Source organism: Cavia porcellus, unplaced genomic scaffold, assembly GCF_034190915.1.
Source record: "Cavia porcellus strain 051 isolate PalLab524CR breed Dunkin Hartley unplaced genomic scaffold, mCavPor4.1 scaffold_18, whole genome shotgun sequence".
NCBI classification, from domain to species: domain Eukaryota; kingdom Metazoa; phylum Chordata; class Mammalia; order Rodentia; family Caviidae; genus Cavia; species Cavia porcellus.
Window position 1 is genome coordinate 25,003,585 of NW_026947501.1, and position 16,027 is coordinate 25,019,611.

A 16,027-nucleotide genomic window follows, 5' to 3' on the forward strand; every position below is an offset into this window, starting at 1 on the left:
AGTTTAATTTCTCACACATTCAGTCAGTCCTCAGCTGACTCCAAGGCAGAAACATCATGGGGAAGGACGTGGAAGAGCCTAGCTGCTCATGTCATAGCAACCAGGAAGCAGAGCAGGGCAATAACAAGGGACCACATTGGGACCAAAGGCCGTGCCTTCATGATCACCCAGGAGCATGCTTTACTTCTTTGCTAGGCTTTTCTTAAGCTAATGAAGTTGACATGTCGGGATTAATGGTCGAAGTATGCTTGGTTCAGGACAAAAGGGACATTGAGGGAAGGAAAGGCAGTTCAGGGAAAAGCAAGTGTTGAGGCCGTCACAGGGACAAGCAAACACGGGTTTGTGTTCACTAAGTGAGTCTTTATTGAGGACCTGCTGTCTCTGAGGCTTGGGCTGCAGGAAAACAGACACAGCGGGGCTCCTCCTGGAGGAGCTACTGATCCCTCTGGGTCACAGGAGGTGAGTATGTTTGAAAGGGCTAAATGAAAAGACAAGGCAGGAAACAAAAGGCGATAGAAGGCCGCAGGTGACAGGCTGAGTTCAGTGTCAGGGAGGAGGGTGCAACACAGTAGTCCGGAAGGACCCATGGCTCTGGCCTGCCTCAGGCCACCTCCCGACCCTTTGACTTCTTGCAGACCCAGTGGAAGAAGGTTTGGCAGCGGATGTCGTTCCACTTCTTCTGCATATGGACACAGTCTTCAGTCTCCCCATTGGCATGTAGCCAGTTGTCTGGCTGATTCTTGTCCCAAAACCTGCAAGCAACAGAACAAGTGTCCTTTCCCTCTGTAGGGGCATGAAGAGCTACAGTGACATGGGTCTTTCGGCTCCTAGAGGCTCCAAGATGGGGACAGGACTGGAGCCAGAGATTCACTGAGAGTGACTCTGCTGAAGGGCTCCTAAGTTACTGAAGACCCAGGGCCAGGAAGGAGCATCCTGTGTGCTGCAAGCCCGTAACCCAGAATTCGTACTCAGATGCTTTCCAGTGGACAGCAGGGTCCCTTGGGACCAGCTCTGAATATCACATAGAATAGGAAATAGATAAAAAAGTCAGAACCCATGCACAGGCTGCACCAAGACTTATGGTCCTTTCCTAACATCCCTCTATGGACATTAAAAGTACCACACATATCACATGTACTTGCCACATATGCCACACACTCACCACACAAGCTACATGCACACAAATCATATACATCACATGCCATACACACATCCCATACTACACAGTACAACATACATCATATACACATATCATTCTCATAACACATCATGCACCACACATGTTACATACATACATCACATATACCACACACATAGTCACACATCATAAACATACCACACAACATACACATGTCATACACTACATGCACAGCTCTCTAGGCAGGGACATACACATAGGATAGGGGTTTACAAGAGTCTCTAGCCAGACCGGCCAAAGAGAGAGCCTGAAATAGTGCCAGGCAGTGACTGGACTCACCCTTTGCTCTGGTCCTTATTGAATGGTGTTCCATCTGTCCAGTGCCAAGAGCCCTCAGTACCACTGTCGGTGAGGCCAATCCAGTGGTAAAAGGCACCTGTGTTCTGAACCATGAATGCCTGCAGAGAAGGGGTAGGGTTATGCATGACCCTGTGTGCAAGAAGCTGGCTCTGCCCCTCCTGGTCCTATGGCATGAAGTTCATCTGCGGGATCTGGGCCTGGCCTGTACTTTCCATGCTTATCTAGGACTTAGAAAAACACCAAGTCCCCTCAGGGAAGGCCAGCTTCTCCCATGTTGAATGTCCCTAAATAGTCCCTGCCCTTGAGGGGGAATGTCCTTTCCTGGGACAAAGCTAGTCCTGACCGCAACTTATTAAGATATATTTCACAAAAGGGTGCGCACTTCCACAGCTCTGTAACAACAGTTGCAGATGAGCCCAAGGAGAGGCAGCTCTGTAAGTGAAGCTGAACCAAACATTTTGTGGTCTTTTGTGAATAACCTGGTAAGTTCTGATAAGGACTTTGGCATGTGGGCTTCCTGGGACCGTATTGCCTTTGAGGGGCCTCAGAATCCTAGGTGTATGTCTGGTCTGCAGGGGACTGAGCTGAGGCCTGCTAATCCTAAGCCCTCTACAGCCATCTTGTTAGGTGACATTAAAATCATGGCTTGACAGAAATCAGAAGCATGTGGACATTTAAGATCTTTAACATGTAAGAGCTGTCACCAGGTGTCACCTCCCTTTGCCTTCCTCCCTTCGGTCCTTGGGTATTCACTGAGAATGTCGGTGGTTAGTGGAACTGTCAGTGCTTCTACCTGCAGATCAAGGTGCTCACTGGAACCTGAAGAATATTTGCTCCCTGCCTGACAAAAGAAACAGGAAGTTCTCTGCCGCACCCACCAAGTGGGGAAGGATCAAAGCACCCAAGTCCCTTACCATCGACAAACTCCATCAGTGCCAACCCACACCTGCAGTTCTGACCTGCTCCTCCTGAGAGGTGACCGATGTCAGGTGGGCTCCCTGGGACACACAGAACTTCTCAGCTTCATACCAAGTCTTCTTAGCCTGAGAAAAGTAATACATGTTTTCCCCAAAGACCTTCCAGCCTTTCAGGATCAGCTGAAGAAGTTGATCTGGAAGAAAAATTGGGGAGGGAAGAACAAAAGCTGATAGCAGGTGTCCCCAAGCTGGCCTTTCTGACCTGTCCCAGGGCTGATCACGGAGGTTGATAAACTCAGGCAGCTCAGTGCTGCAGGAGCAGGGCCTGGGAGCCTGCACCACCCTCCCACTACCTGACCGCTGGGAACAGCCCTGAGACACCCACCCATCCCAGGCTCTCCTCGGAGACTCACTCTGCTACCAGTCAGCGCTATTTCCACACTGTACCATCTTTGTCCACCTTTTCCTGTTGTACGGTCCTTTCTCCCAACCCACTGCAGTCGCTACTCTCCTCCTCTCCTCCCACCTCCATTGCTGTGATCTTTGAGAGAAGCCGCATCACAACCTCTCTCTTTTCCCACCTTCCTCTCCCTCCACCTCAGGTGCCCAGCCCCATGGCCATCCTGGTCTGCCTGACTTCACAGTCTCCAGACTGCTAAACTGGTCCTGTGAGCTCAGCTCTCTCACCGTTACCCCCAACACACCACCCACACCCTGCTCTTTAGCATCCTCTGCACCACAGCCATGTGAAATGCAGCTTCCTGGATCAGGTACTTGTCCACTTGTTTTCGTGCTCTAGGTTCAACAATTCTTACTGTTGTATGAGTCAGGAGCTGTTATACAAAGATCAATAAGACATGGAACTTAAGGAACTTAGGGTCTAGCAGATGACACAGATGGAGAAAAGTTGTTAAAGATGCCTTGATTAAAACCATTCCACTAGAGGCATGAAAAAGAGTATGGTCTGTTTCCTCTGGGAGGTAGGTGGGGCTCGGAAAGTGCATCCTCAAGGAGATGTCACTTAGCCTGAGTCTTAAAAGACTGAGGAAGAGTTTTCCAGGAAATCAGTGCCCAGGGGAGCACTCCAGGCAGGAGAAACAGTAAGCATCAACACAGCAATGACATGATGGCACAGTGCAAACTACCAAGGAAGTGGGCAGACGACGTATGATCATTGCTTAAAGACTGGAGATAAAAATAAACAAGTTCACCAGCACTAAATCACACACTCCATGTGAATAGTTCGGCTATTCTCCCCCATAGGCAATAGAAAGCACAAAGAGGTTTTAAGATTATAAACTTAGACTTTGCCATAAAAATTGCAGGCCTCGTGGCAACTGAATTAAAGAAGGGACTTCTAATTAGGTAGAACATCAATTACAACACAAAGGCAAATGTGTCAGTAAGAGACAGTAGTATATAGACCGGAGTTCCCAAAGTGTGCTCCCAGACTGGCCGCATCGGCATTGTCTGAGATCCTGACTGAGGTACACATTCTCAGACCCATGCCAGCCCTGCTCAATCTGACATTGGGTTTTAACAATCTGTGGTCCTTGCAGGTCATGGTGGTGAATGCCTGTAATCCCGGCACTTGAGAGGCTAAGGCAGGAGGGTCACTGTGAGTTGGAGGCCCGCCTGGGCCACATAGTGAGTCCAAGGCCAGCCTGAACTACATAGCAAGATCTTGCCTCAAAAAACAAAACAAAACAAAATCTGCACTCTTAAAAGCCCTCCAGAAGAGTTTGATGCTCTCCAAGTTCCACAAAGATTGGCAAACTGCCGTGCACAGATGTCATAGCTCAGAAGCCTAAAATATTTATTTGACCCTTTAAGAAAAAGTAAAATGAATGTGTCTAAGCCTTAGCTATTAGAAGCACCTAGGGAGCTTTAAAAAAATCCTGGTGCCCAGGCTGTATCTCAGACCCCTACTCCCACTCTCCAAGTCAGAGCTGGAACTTAAGCTCTGGGTGATTCCCCAAAAAGGTGGGACAGCCCCTAGCTCTGCCATACCAGTCAAAAGGCAGAGGAGGGTGGAAGACGACCTCAGAGCACTGGAGAGGCATGGAGAAAGGGAGCCTTCCGGGCCCCCCCACATACCACACACAAGGCAGAGCAGCAGAAGAAAGCTGGAGGCTGCCCCCCAAGACTCTTCAGTCTCATCTCTTTAGTATCTGTTCCAGCCATGTCTTCTCTCCCAACCCAGTGTCCTCCCAACCATTAGCCAAGTTGCCTCCTGCTCTGTCCTAAAAGAAGCTCTACTAATGCCAACCCCTCTGTTCCCGTTCCCATATCTTCACAGTGCGGTGGACCACTCTGTCCAAATCGTCTCCCACTCCATCCAGGCCAAATTTGACCTCAGATTTCTCTTCAAGACCAATCGCTTAGCTAGGTGTGGTGGTACACTCCTGCAATCCCAGCATTCGGGAGGTTGAGGCACAAGTATCACCATGAGTTCAAAGTCAGCCTGGGCTACCTAAGCGAGTTCAGGACCAGCCTGCACTATATAGCAAGACCCTGTCTCTAAAAACAAAAACAAACAAAAAAGCACTGTACTGTGGATTTCATCCTCCTCTTTCTCCAACTCCTTCTCCTCCTCCTCCTCCTCCTCCTCCTCCTCCTCCTCTTTCTTCTCCTTCTCCTTCTCCTCCTTCTTCTTCTCCTTCTCCTTCTCCTTCTCTTTCTTCTCCTTCTCCTTCTCCTCCTTCTCCTCCTCCTCCTCTTCCTCTTTCTTCTCCTTCTCCTCCTTCTCCTTCTTCTTCTTCTCCTTCTCCTTCTCCTTCTCCTTCTCCTTCTCCTTTTCTCTCTCCCTCCTCTCTCCAGTCTCCTTCCTCATTGCTGCTTCCTTTCCCCCTTATATCAAGCCTATCAGAATCCATAAAAGCCCTCCCAGGGAAGTTCACCAAAACATTAGCAGTGGGTTAAATGGAAAGTGCAGGATTTTTCTTGGGAACACAGTTGCTATTTTCTCATCTTTTATTGTTCAATATTTGCCACATGGTCTATATTTCATATTTTGGTCTTCAAAAACACTCTTCCCACTAGGGATTTAGCTCAGTGGTGTAAGTCCCTGCCTGGCAAGAGCAAGGTCATGAGTTCAATCCCAGGCAAAAAAAACCCACCTCTTCCCATCTTGCCCCTGAAGACTGACTTCACGTTCTCACCTGCAGCCCCCTTCTCACACTGTATTTTGCTCCATGCAAATTCCCTGATTATTGCTACCACCAGAACCAACATATGCAAGACCCCCAAACCTATGGCTGCCACCTAGTCTTCTCCTAAATTCCAGACAGCCCATGATGACATCCTTGCATCTCCCCAAAGCATCCCAGACTCAGCATGACAAACCTTGAACTGAGTGCTCCCACTCCCCTTGGCTCCCTATCTCAGCCGGGACCCCAGGTAGTGAGCCCCCTCCTTGCAGCCCTTCAGTAGCTCCTCAATCCCTGGGGGAAGAGAGCCAAGCTCAGAGCCCCTCCCTGTCCACCCTGTCTCCCCAGGCCGTCTAACCCTCTAGCGCAGTGTTTTCAAACCATATTAAATAAACCATTAGTGAGTTGGACAAGCTTTTAAATAGAGGACAGATTATAATATCAGGATGCATTGATGCAGTAAAAGTTTTGTTTTCTGAGTGCATGTGTGCATATGCAGTTGTATATATTTATACTGAACCACGATGTAAAATGAACTTTCATGCTATGGTTATATTCAGGGCAATGTGAAAGCCACTGCTCTTGGCCCTGTCTACTGTCCTCATGACTCCTTCAGGCCAGTCATACTTCCTGAAGCCTCCAAACCTCAGTTGCATGTTTCCACGCCCATTGAACTCACTATTGTCTTGCCCTATTTGTTTGGCAAACACCTAGTGGTCCTTATGGACTCGGTTCAAAGGCCGTCTTCTCAACAAGCATCGTCTGATCCTTCCCCACAAAAGATCTCCCCCACTTATGCCTCTCAGAAGATTCCTTCTTCCTTCCTTCCTTCTTCCTCCCTCACCTCAATTCCTAGCACCTGCTTCTCACTTCTCACCTCTTCTACTTGTCTTCATGTCTTTTATTCAAGTCTGCCCCCTGCCTGAAAACTTAGCAAGGTAGGTAATATAGCCTGTTCATCTTTATATCCCAGACACATACCAGGGCCTCAGTAAAATGTCAGAGGAGAGCTTGAATTCTGGGTACTTTTTAAAATTGGCTTATATCTGTTAACTCATTTCATCTTCACTGGCAAGCAAATACTGATGAGAAAAATACAGCTCAGAGGAGGTGAATAAGTTGCTCAAGACCACATCAATTCTCCCATCGAAGCATAACGAGGCTCATCCCTGCTTAACTTCTGAGAACAGCTCATCTTGGGTATGTTCAGGGTGGCACGCTGTAGATAAGGCTACACCACTTCTGATAGCAGGAAGTAAAAAAAAAAATGTTGTCTGACCCCACTAGCATAAACTGTCCTTGTTTCATAGCTTCCCCATATATAATTGATTTCCCAGGTGTTCATTATGTTACTCTAATCAGATTGTAAATACTTTGAGACAGGGAAATACACCTCATGCCACCTCCACCATTCCCAGGACTTGGTCCTGTCTCCAGCACCCACGCTCCTCCCCAGGCAGATGCGTGCTGAGCTAAGTGAACAGGTTGCAGGGACAAAAGTCTCGACCTTCTCAAGAGGCTGTGCCTCCCCAGGGACCCCCTCCTCTCCCACTTACTTTGTGTCTTTTGTAGCTGCTCCTGAGAAGCAATGGCTGCACGGAGGGTCCCCAGGCGACTCTGCTCCTCCTGGATTTTCGCAGTTAGAGTTTTGATGTTCTCTAAATCCCCTTTTAATCTCCGCATCTCAGCACTGGCATCCTGCAGATTGCTCCCTAATGTCCGCAGCTGAGAACTTAAGGCTGCAGTATCTTTCATTCCTTGTTTCAGTGTCTGTATCTGTCTGCTGGCAATTTCCAACTGACCACTTAACACGTGAATCTGGGAGTTTAAGGTATTGGCATTTTCTAGTCCTACTTTTAACACCTGAAGCTGAGCATCTGTCTGCTCTAGATGGCCTTTTGCTAGCTGGGTCTGGGCCGTGATGGTTTCCAACTCTCTTTTCAACAGGTGCGTCTCGTTATTGGTCCTTTCCAAATGGCCTCTCAGTGCCAGGATCTCAGCACCAGTGTTGTCTAAACTACCTTTGAGAAGGGTCTGAGTCTGGGCATTCAGAGCATTTTCATTTTGCAAACTTTCTTTTAGCTTCTGGATTTCAGCCTGGGCTTCTTCCAGACCACTTCTTAAAACCTGGTTCTGGGTCTTTAAGTCATTGACACTATCCAGGTGAGCTTTCAAAGCATATATCTCAGAATTTGCATTCTTTAAACTACTATTTGCCAAACTGGCCTGGATATTTGACATTTCCAAACGCGTCTTCAACATTTGAATCTCAGTGTTCGCACTTTCCAAACCTCTGCTTAGCATGTGGAGCTCAACACTGGTGTTTTTTGAGGTGCTTTTTAAGAAATCCTGGGTCTCAAAGGTTAAAGCATTTGCCTTTTCCAGATCTCCCTTCAGCTTCTGGATCTCAGCATTAGCTCCCTCCAAGGAACCTCCTAGCATCTGAGTCTGCAGACCCAAGGCACTAGCTTCCTGGAGAGCACCTTTTACCATCTCAATGTCAGCACTGGTGTCTCCCAGAGAACCCTCAAGGCCCTGGATCTGAGAACTGACATTGTCCACTCTGCGCTTCAACATCTGCATCTCCACATGCCAGGTGCTGGAACTGTCCATGTGGCTTTTACAGATCTGGATAGCCTCTTGCAACTCTTGTAGCCTCCCAAAATAGGAGTCATCTGAAGGGAGAAAACAGAGAAGGCCCACTATGTAGAGAAGATCATACAAGCCAATCAAGATGCTCTTAAAATCCTGAGGGAAATGTCCGCACCACAGCCCTGCTACCCCTCGGGCAGCCTGATAGTCACTGATATCACCAAGACCTGGGGATGAGCCACCTGAGAATGTGGGCCAAAAAAAATAAAAATAAAAATAACTGAAGACCTCTCTGTCATCCACGAATAGAGGGGTAAACCAGCCACCAAGAGCCATGTGGGAAGTTTGGATTACTTCTCTTGTAATTGTTCAACTTGAAAGTAACCAATTTCATTATTTGGAAATTTAATTCATAGAAATTTCATAATAGATTGGTCATTATGAAAAAATAGATAAGAATAAAGGCCATGTTTACTTTTACAGTATGTTTGTACACCAGGCATGAAGTTATTTGATTCACCTCTATTTCATCCTAAACACTGTGTAAAGTACAAACCTAAATTTTCTGGTCACAAATTCTATAGCAGGGAGGGGAGCAGGTATCCCCAGGAGCAAGCCCACTGTTCAGTCCCCAAGGCCATGCCACACCCTCAAGAGGACACTGGATACAGTGTCTTTCAAAGGACTGACACTCCTATGTTAAATAGGGCAGGGGCCCCACGAAACAGTTTGGGGATATGTGAGACCTGGATGAAAGGCCTTGGTCATTGAAGCCACTCAGGCCACTCGGGCCACCTTCCTTCTGTAGCCTTTCCCAGCAGCCTGCCTGCCTCTGTCTCTAGTCCTGCTAACATCCCAGGCTCCCTTCATGAAGTGGGACCCAGTTTTGAATATTTATGGTTATTCTTGAGTCTATTCTCCCCAACAGGAACACGGAGGAGAACCCAAGTGGTCAAGAAGCCTTTCTGGAGTATCAGTGCATTATTCCTCAGGCTCCTCCTGGGCATGCAAGGCGTCAGCCACTGCGCTGATGCAAGACCAGGCCTTGGGATGCACGGGAAGCTAGTCAGACTCACCCACAGAAATATGGACAAGTAAGCAAAGATGCAAAGGCAATTCCTAGAAAAATGATAATCTCTTAAATTCTACTGAAACAATTAGATATCTTTATGGGGGGAAATAGGACTTCAATCCTCATACAATTATGAAAAAAATTCCTAAATAAAAACCAAAAACTGTACAATCTACAGAAGATGCAAAGAAGGATCAAAGAGACCAAAAAATTAATAATACACTATAATCTGTAGTTACAGTAAGCAGAGTGAAGGAGAAGGGGAGAGCCACAAGCAAGCTCTAGGGCTACATGATGAATCTCTCCATTGCCTTGATTGTGATGATGGTTTCATAACACATACACAGCATCAAAACATAACACTCTATGTGCTTTAACTACATGCACTGTACCATATGCCTATTATGCTTCCATAAAGCTGTGTGTGTTTTTTTAATAAAAGATTGGTTTTCCCTAAGAAGGACAGAACACATTCAGGGACCTAAAAGTGTTGGAAAAGAAGCTGGTCCCAGAATTTGGGCTCCTGGATGCCCCAGCTCCCTCCCCGTCCTACTGTGGTTACTCACGATTGGGTTCCTCAGAGAACTGTTCAGTAGTGTTGTCTCCCAGAAACATGGCTTGAACATCTTGGAAAGAAACAGGCTCCTCCAGTGTACGGTTCCGGAACTGTAGAGCTGAGATAACCCATTCCTAGATGAGCACCATCCTCAACCCTGAGGCTGAGAGAACAGGCTTCCCCCAAGGGTTAGGGTTCCAGAAAGACAGAGATGCACCAAGGGCACCCTCAGAGCTTCCCCTCATGAGCTCTAGTTCTTATGAGGCTCCCCGCTGCAGACTTCTCTGTCTGCTCCTAGGATAGCTGTGGTCTTGGCCTGGGATCACAGCGGGGATGGCCATTCTGGGAGCAGACAGGCCCAGAGAATATGTATCTGGGTCCTTTGGAGGCCTCTGTGCGGGAAGGGGTTTTCATCACCTGGGAACTTACCCACAACAAAGACAGCCACAAGAAAGGAAACCACAGACACAGCTATGACTATTATGGCAGACTGAGTAAGCTTGCGCATCTTGGGAACAATAGGAGCCACTGTCACGGGGTCCATTCCTGCAGGGAAGAAGCCAGGGTCCAGGATGAGAGGGACCAATGTGGTCTGGGACAGAGCCAGGCTCTCTGACCAGTTCCTGGCCTGTCCAGGAATGATAAGAATACCTGCCACACTGTCACCCACAGGGATGTAGAGAAGGAAGAGGAAACACTCTAAAGCATTCATGGAGGTCACTGTCGGGCCTGGTAGCAATGAAAAGGCAGGAATGCTGCCTCGACCAACCGGGCTGTCAGAATCCTAATGAGGTTGGGGCAGGGGAACGGCACACAGAGCATAGAGGGTAAGACAACAAAAGTGTGGTTTGAATTACAGAGAAAAGGGAGAAAAATAAGAGAGGGACAGAGCAAGAGTCCAGACCTCAGAGTCCCAGAGAAAATCACAGCTCTTTGGTGCCACTCTGCTATCTCACCACATACTGTGTCCCGGAGCCTCCCCAGCTGGGATCAGAATGTCACTGAGGATGTCCTGAAAGGGTCTAGTAACTGTGGTGAAGAACAAAAGGCACCCAGGAAAACCCACTCAGGTTAGAAAGAGACAGCTCAGATTACCAGAGGCCTCACAGGGCCAGCTCATGGACAGAGCTAAAGTTCAAAACCAGGTCCATCTGAATTGAAAATGCACTTCCTTTCTCCAGCCAGGTTACCAACAGTGCATGCGGTCTGGAGAGATTTCATGCAAAGAGTAGGCTGTGCGGGGATGGGGGTTTAGCTCAGCGGCATAAGCGCCTGCCTTGCAAGCAGGCAGTTGTGAGTTCGATCCCTGGTACCGATAAAAAGGAAAAAGACAAAAAAAAAAAAAAAAAAAAAGAGTAGGCTGTGCCAAGCATTCCTATCTTCTGCCTGGTCCTCTTCCCACCCAAGGCCAAGACAGTGATGAGCCGAGCTCCAGCCTATCACAGAGGAGTGCAGAGGGTTAGGAGACAAGCAGGCTACACCCTGACTTTTCTCACCTTGGGAGTGCAGGGAGACACACTCCTCATCTGTGCAGAAGTGGACTGTGCCACCATCCATCTCTGAGTCCTTCACCCGGTTACTCTGGAAGGGCTGTCCTGCAAGCCAGCAGCAGTGAGAGTGAAACTGATAAAACCCTGGATTTATATTCTGCTGTGAAGGTCATGACCACCCTCAGAGCACTGCCTCTCTCCCTACTGACTCTGCAGAAATCCAGCCCAGCACAGCCCTTCCCCTTGGGCTCCCAGGGAGCCCATCAGTCTAGGGCCCCGTCCTCTTACTCGGCATTGGTGCTTCTTCCCTCTTTACCTCAAATGCTACTCTCTGCCCCCAAAGTTACAAATTCACTTGTTCTCTGGGTGCTAAGACGAGACACCAAGCCTGAGGGAGAAGAGATCCACAGTTTTGCAGAGAAAACATATTTGTAACTGCAGCTGACTCTTAATCCTAGCCCCAGTATCTCTTAAGTGCTCAAGTCATGGAGCACTGGAGCACATGGAGGATTGCAGAGTCAGCGAAGGAGACCAACGCAAGGACGGGAGGACTCACTGTCCACTCAGTATCTTACAACAGAGTTACTAGGCAGCACTTGAGGTAGAGGTTGTTTGTGGTTGTTGTGTTCTTATGGTTTTGCAGTTTGGTTTGCAGATCAGTTTCAGAACCTCATGCATCTTGGAAGGCAGTCTGCCACTTAGCTATATCCTCAGCCCTGAGATGGTTTTAAAAAATATTTGGGCTGGCCATAGTTATATACATCTATAATCCCAGTGCTCTGGGAGGCTGAGGCAGGAAGGTCACAAGTTGAACCCTGTATCAATGCTGAGCTGGACAGTCGTTTCTAAAACTATTTTGGTACTTGCCACTGAGCCAGCCCTCAGCCTATGTGTATATGACGGGGAGCCCTGCTGGGCATCTCAGCTGGGCTGTGATATATGCATGTTGGGGGATCAGGATGGGCTTTCCTGTAGATTATACCTTGAATTTATTTCTGGCCTTTTTTTAAGTTAGTGTTGTTTTAATATTAAAAATACTGATTTTTAATATTGAAAATAAAAGCATTAAAGATTGGTGATACAGCTCAGTAGGACTCCCTTGGGCTCAAACCCCCTCCCCCTAAAGCTGGTCTTTGTTCCTAAATCCCTCCCTTTCCTAGGTGATAGATGTGCCTCTTACTATCCATAATGAGCCCCTTTCCACTACTGCTGGGTCTGTGTTAATGCAATGACTCAGGAGCCCTAGATAGTTTCAAGATGGCAGCTGGCCTCAGAAAGACCAAATGTGGATAAAGGGTGAAACCTTCTGTCATCCACCTCTACTCCCAACTCTCAGGGCCCAGGTTGGAGAGAGGGGCTGCAGACCAGGTTATAAATTCTCTTGAATGGTGAGATTCCAGGAGCCTTCTGGTTGTTGAACATGTCCACCCTGACTGCACAGAGGTCCTGTGCTCAGGACTCTCTGATCTTCACCTTAGGTCCCCTGATTGACAACATCTTTACCATAAACTCTAACATTAAGTTTAGAGTTTTCCCAATGCTCTGACTTGATCAAATGAATGATCAAAATTGAGGAGATGTCAGAGGAACCTTCAGTTTTATAGTCAGTCAGAAGTATGGGTCACCTAGCGACCCCTCTTGTGGATCACACCTTAACCTGTGGGATCTGAAACTCAGGGAGTTAGGGTCAGAATCTATTCAAACTGCTAGAGGTCCAGCTGGTGCCAGAAGCTGGCTGGGATTCAGAAAAACAAATACTTGGTACCAGACCGAAATCCTGTCAGAAGCTACCAAGCAGGGCCTGCCTGAATCCAAGACCTCACTTTTTGTAGATTGTATCTATTCCATGAGAAGACCAGATTCTCAGAACTAACTCAGGAGGAACTGGTGGATGAGATGAGGGCCAACATTCTGCTTTTCAATGGGAATTATAACCTCCTGCCAAGAGGGGAAAAAAAATACTGCTTCAGGTGGCTTCTGTTACTTGATGACCCTAAAACTAAAAGGAAGGGAAGTGAGGATCACGGGTGACAGTGCCAGGAGCTTGAAACTCTGATGGCCCGTGCCTACTAAGGAGGTAACAGAACCAGCATTACCACTGGCTGCTCAAGGCCTCTCTATCAACGTTGGTTCTGGGGATACGGACTGTTTTAGTTAATTTTTTCTCATTGCTGGGACAAAATACCTGACACCAAAAGTTAAAGGAGGAAAGGTTTGTTGTATCTCACAGTTTGTAGAGATTTCAGTTCATGACTGACTCCAAGGCAGAGAAGCACGGCAGAGAGGCATCGCAGAGGAGAAACTGTTCATGGTGGGCAGAAGAGAGCAAAGCACCAGTCACAGCTACTTTCTTTCTGTCCCTTATACTATATCCAGGCTACATGCCCTTGGAGCAGTGAGCACTCACACCCAGGCTGGGCCTTCTTATTATCCACACTCAGAACTGCATCAAACCAATCAGTGGACTAATTTGGTAATCAACACCCTTAATCCCAGGATCACACACCCTAGATCCACCACATGAGGCTTTGAGGGGGACCTCTAAACACAAGCCATAACACTGACAGTTTCTTGCTCTTTGATTCTCTCTTTCCCTCATTATTTTCAGATGATTATAATCCTACTGACATAGATCACATTATATTTAACTCATTAAGGTATAATTACAATGCCAGTCTCCATCACATTCACTCTCACAAGCTGTCAATCACAGACTTGTAAATGGCTTATTCTGCTCATATTGCATCCTTGTTTTTCTGTCTTCATGCTCGATTCCCATGTTCCTTCCCTGTATCTTTTTCACAAATCCTGGGGTCAGCCTCCCATAGGTTTCCAGGCATTGATTAAAAATGCTGTACAGTTCAGTGCTGGGGAAGCCACACAGAAAGGGACCAGGATTGCAGCAATGAGTCTAGGAGGAGCCTGTGTCATGGATGCCACTGTCAACTCAGGAAGCAGCTAATCCATGAGCACCTGACCTGCAGAGTGGCTGCCTTTACCCAACTCATGATGGGGACCCTGTGAGATAAGTGTGAGTGTGAGTATGTAGTGGAAGGCTTGGCATATAGAGTACAAAGTCCCCATCTTTTATGTCTGACCTCTCATCTGTTGAGAGCTAATCTGATGGGAGGAAAGGCATCAAAGTGCCATGCAGCATCCATTTCTGTAGCCATCACAGCATCAGCAGAGGCTGAGCAGCATCTACCAAGTCCCTTCTCTGCAGGGGATGGGAGCCACCAGAGTTTCCTCTCCAGGCACAGCGCCGATAGGAAAGGGTTCATCTTGGTTTCTGTTTCCCCAAACAAACGAAGAGTCAGACTCGATCTGCTTAGGAGCTATTTTCTCCAAGAAGCCTTGAAAGCAGAACTCTAGGGATTCCTTGCTCAGCAAACAGCAGAGTCTAGGCCAGAGAAGGTCAAAGTCCTCCAACTATGATTAGTAGGAAGTCTCACCCTGCCTTCCTCCACCCCGTCCTGCCACCTCCAGCCCACCTCAGAGTCCCAGCTCAGTATATTCCCCACAAGAATACCATCTGCCCCCCTTGGGACAAAATTCAGGTTACTGTAGCCTTGCTGAGAGGTTTCTGGCTCCCTGGCCAAAGAAAGACAAATAGGATTTTATAGAACACTCCAGAGGTAGGGTCACTCACATGTTTGTTTCTCCTGCCCCCACTCAAAGGCTGAGCAAGGTATATACTTCTGGAGATTCCCGAGTTTAGCAACTATAGACCAGTAACTGAAGACATCTGGAAAGTGCTTTAGTCATCTTACCAACCCCTAAACACCACAGGTTGATGAGTTATTCAAGGAATGGCTAGACTTAACAACTGGGTTACAAGTAAAGGCCCAAACAAGGCTGCAAACAGGGGCTCTGGCAACAGAGGGCTCACAGGGCTCCCTTCTTTAGGCATCATGCCAGGGTGTATCTTGAGAACCATACTTCCCTCTTTCTCAGTGCATCTGATATGGACAAGATTGAACCCATCTCCCACCCCAGACCAAGCGATGAGCTGGCAACCTGATACACATAATCCATCTCCCCAAACTTGCTTGCTGCTTCAGGGATGGGCATGCAATCCAATCCTGAGTTTTTGTTGGAAAAGAGGGGAAGCGAGCCCTGCAGGTAGGAAAGCAGGATCTATGGTTACAGGACAGTGCGTAGCAGTAGCTGTCCCAACTTCCAGGAAGGAGGAAGCCAGCACAATGCTATGCATGCAGGTCACAGGATGGGGTGTAAGCTACAGATGAAAACACATCCTCACTGACTCAGGCTTTTTCAGTTTCAAGGAAAAATAATGAGTGGGAGTGGGGAGAAGGAAGTCTCATCATAGAAGCCATGTACACAGGAACCAGAAGACTAGGAGAGACAAAGGATCTAAGGCAAAGCAGCATGGGCAGCTCAGCAGCCAGAGCTGGAGCTGCACTGGAGATCTGTGGTCCTGTCCGCTTTCTGCTCTGACATTTCCTTCTCTACCTCGCCTCTTTTCTCTACTTCTGCAGGTGCCAAATGATGGCACTTGGCCTTTCTCTAATTCCAAGTGCTTCGATCCAACTTCCCTCCATTACTTGTCTCTTCCCCTGCAAATATCCTGGTTCAACTTCTTTCCAAACATGTGGTGTGATTTTCCCCAGCTCATTGCTTCCCACCAGGATGAACCATAGGCCCTGCCACCAGGTTCCAGTCACCTCCTGCTGTAGTCAGGGGTTGAGCAGAGAACAATTAGAATCAGGACATGGAGTTTATAATATTATTT

At 47.7% G+C, this 16,027-nt stretch overlaps 1 protein-coding gene across 1 annotated transcript; it reads right to left on the reverse strand.

Annotated features, from left to right (window-relative positions):
- On the reverse strand, positions 1–12,193 carry Clec4f (C-type lectin domain family 4 member F). The gene is made up of 7 exons (XM_023564792.2): positions 11,281–12,193; positions 10,214–10,330; positions 9,795–9,902; positions 7,121–8,239; positions 2,458–2,609; positions 1,478–1,596; positions 1–752 (listed from the first exon to the last, which is right to left on the reverse strand). The coding sequence occupies exons 1-7, from the start codon at positions 11,339–11,341 to the stop codon at positions 602–604; spliced, it is 1,827 nt and encodes a 608-aa protein (XP_023420560.1). The 5' UTR covers positions 11,342–12,193; the 3' UTR covers positions 1–601.
- Positions 12,194–16,027: the final 3,834 nt, after the last annotated feature.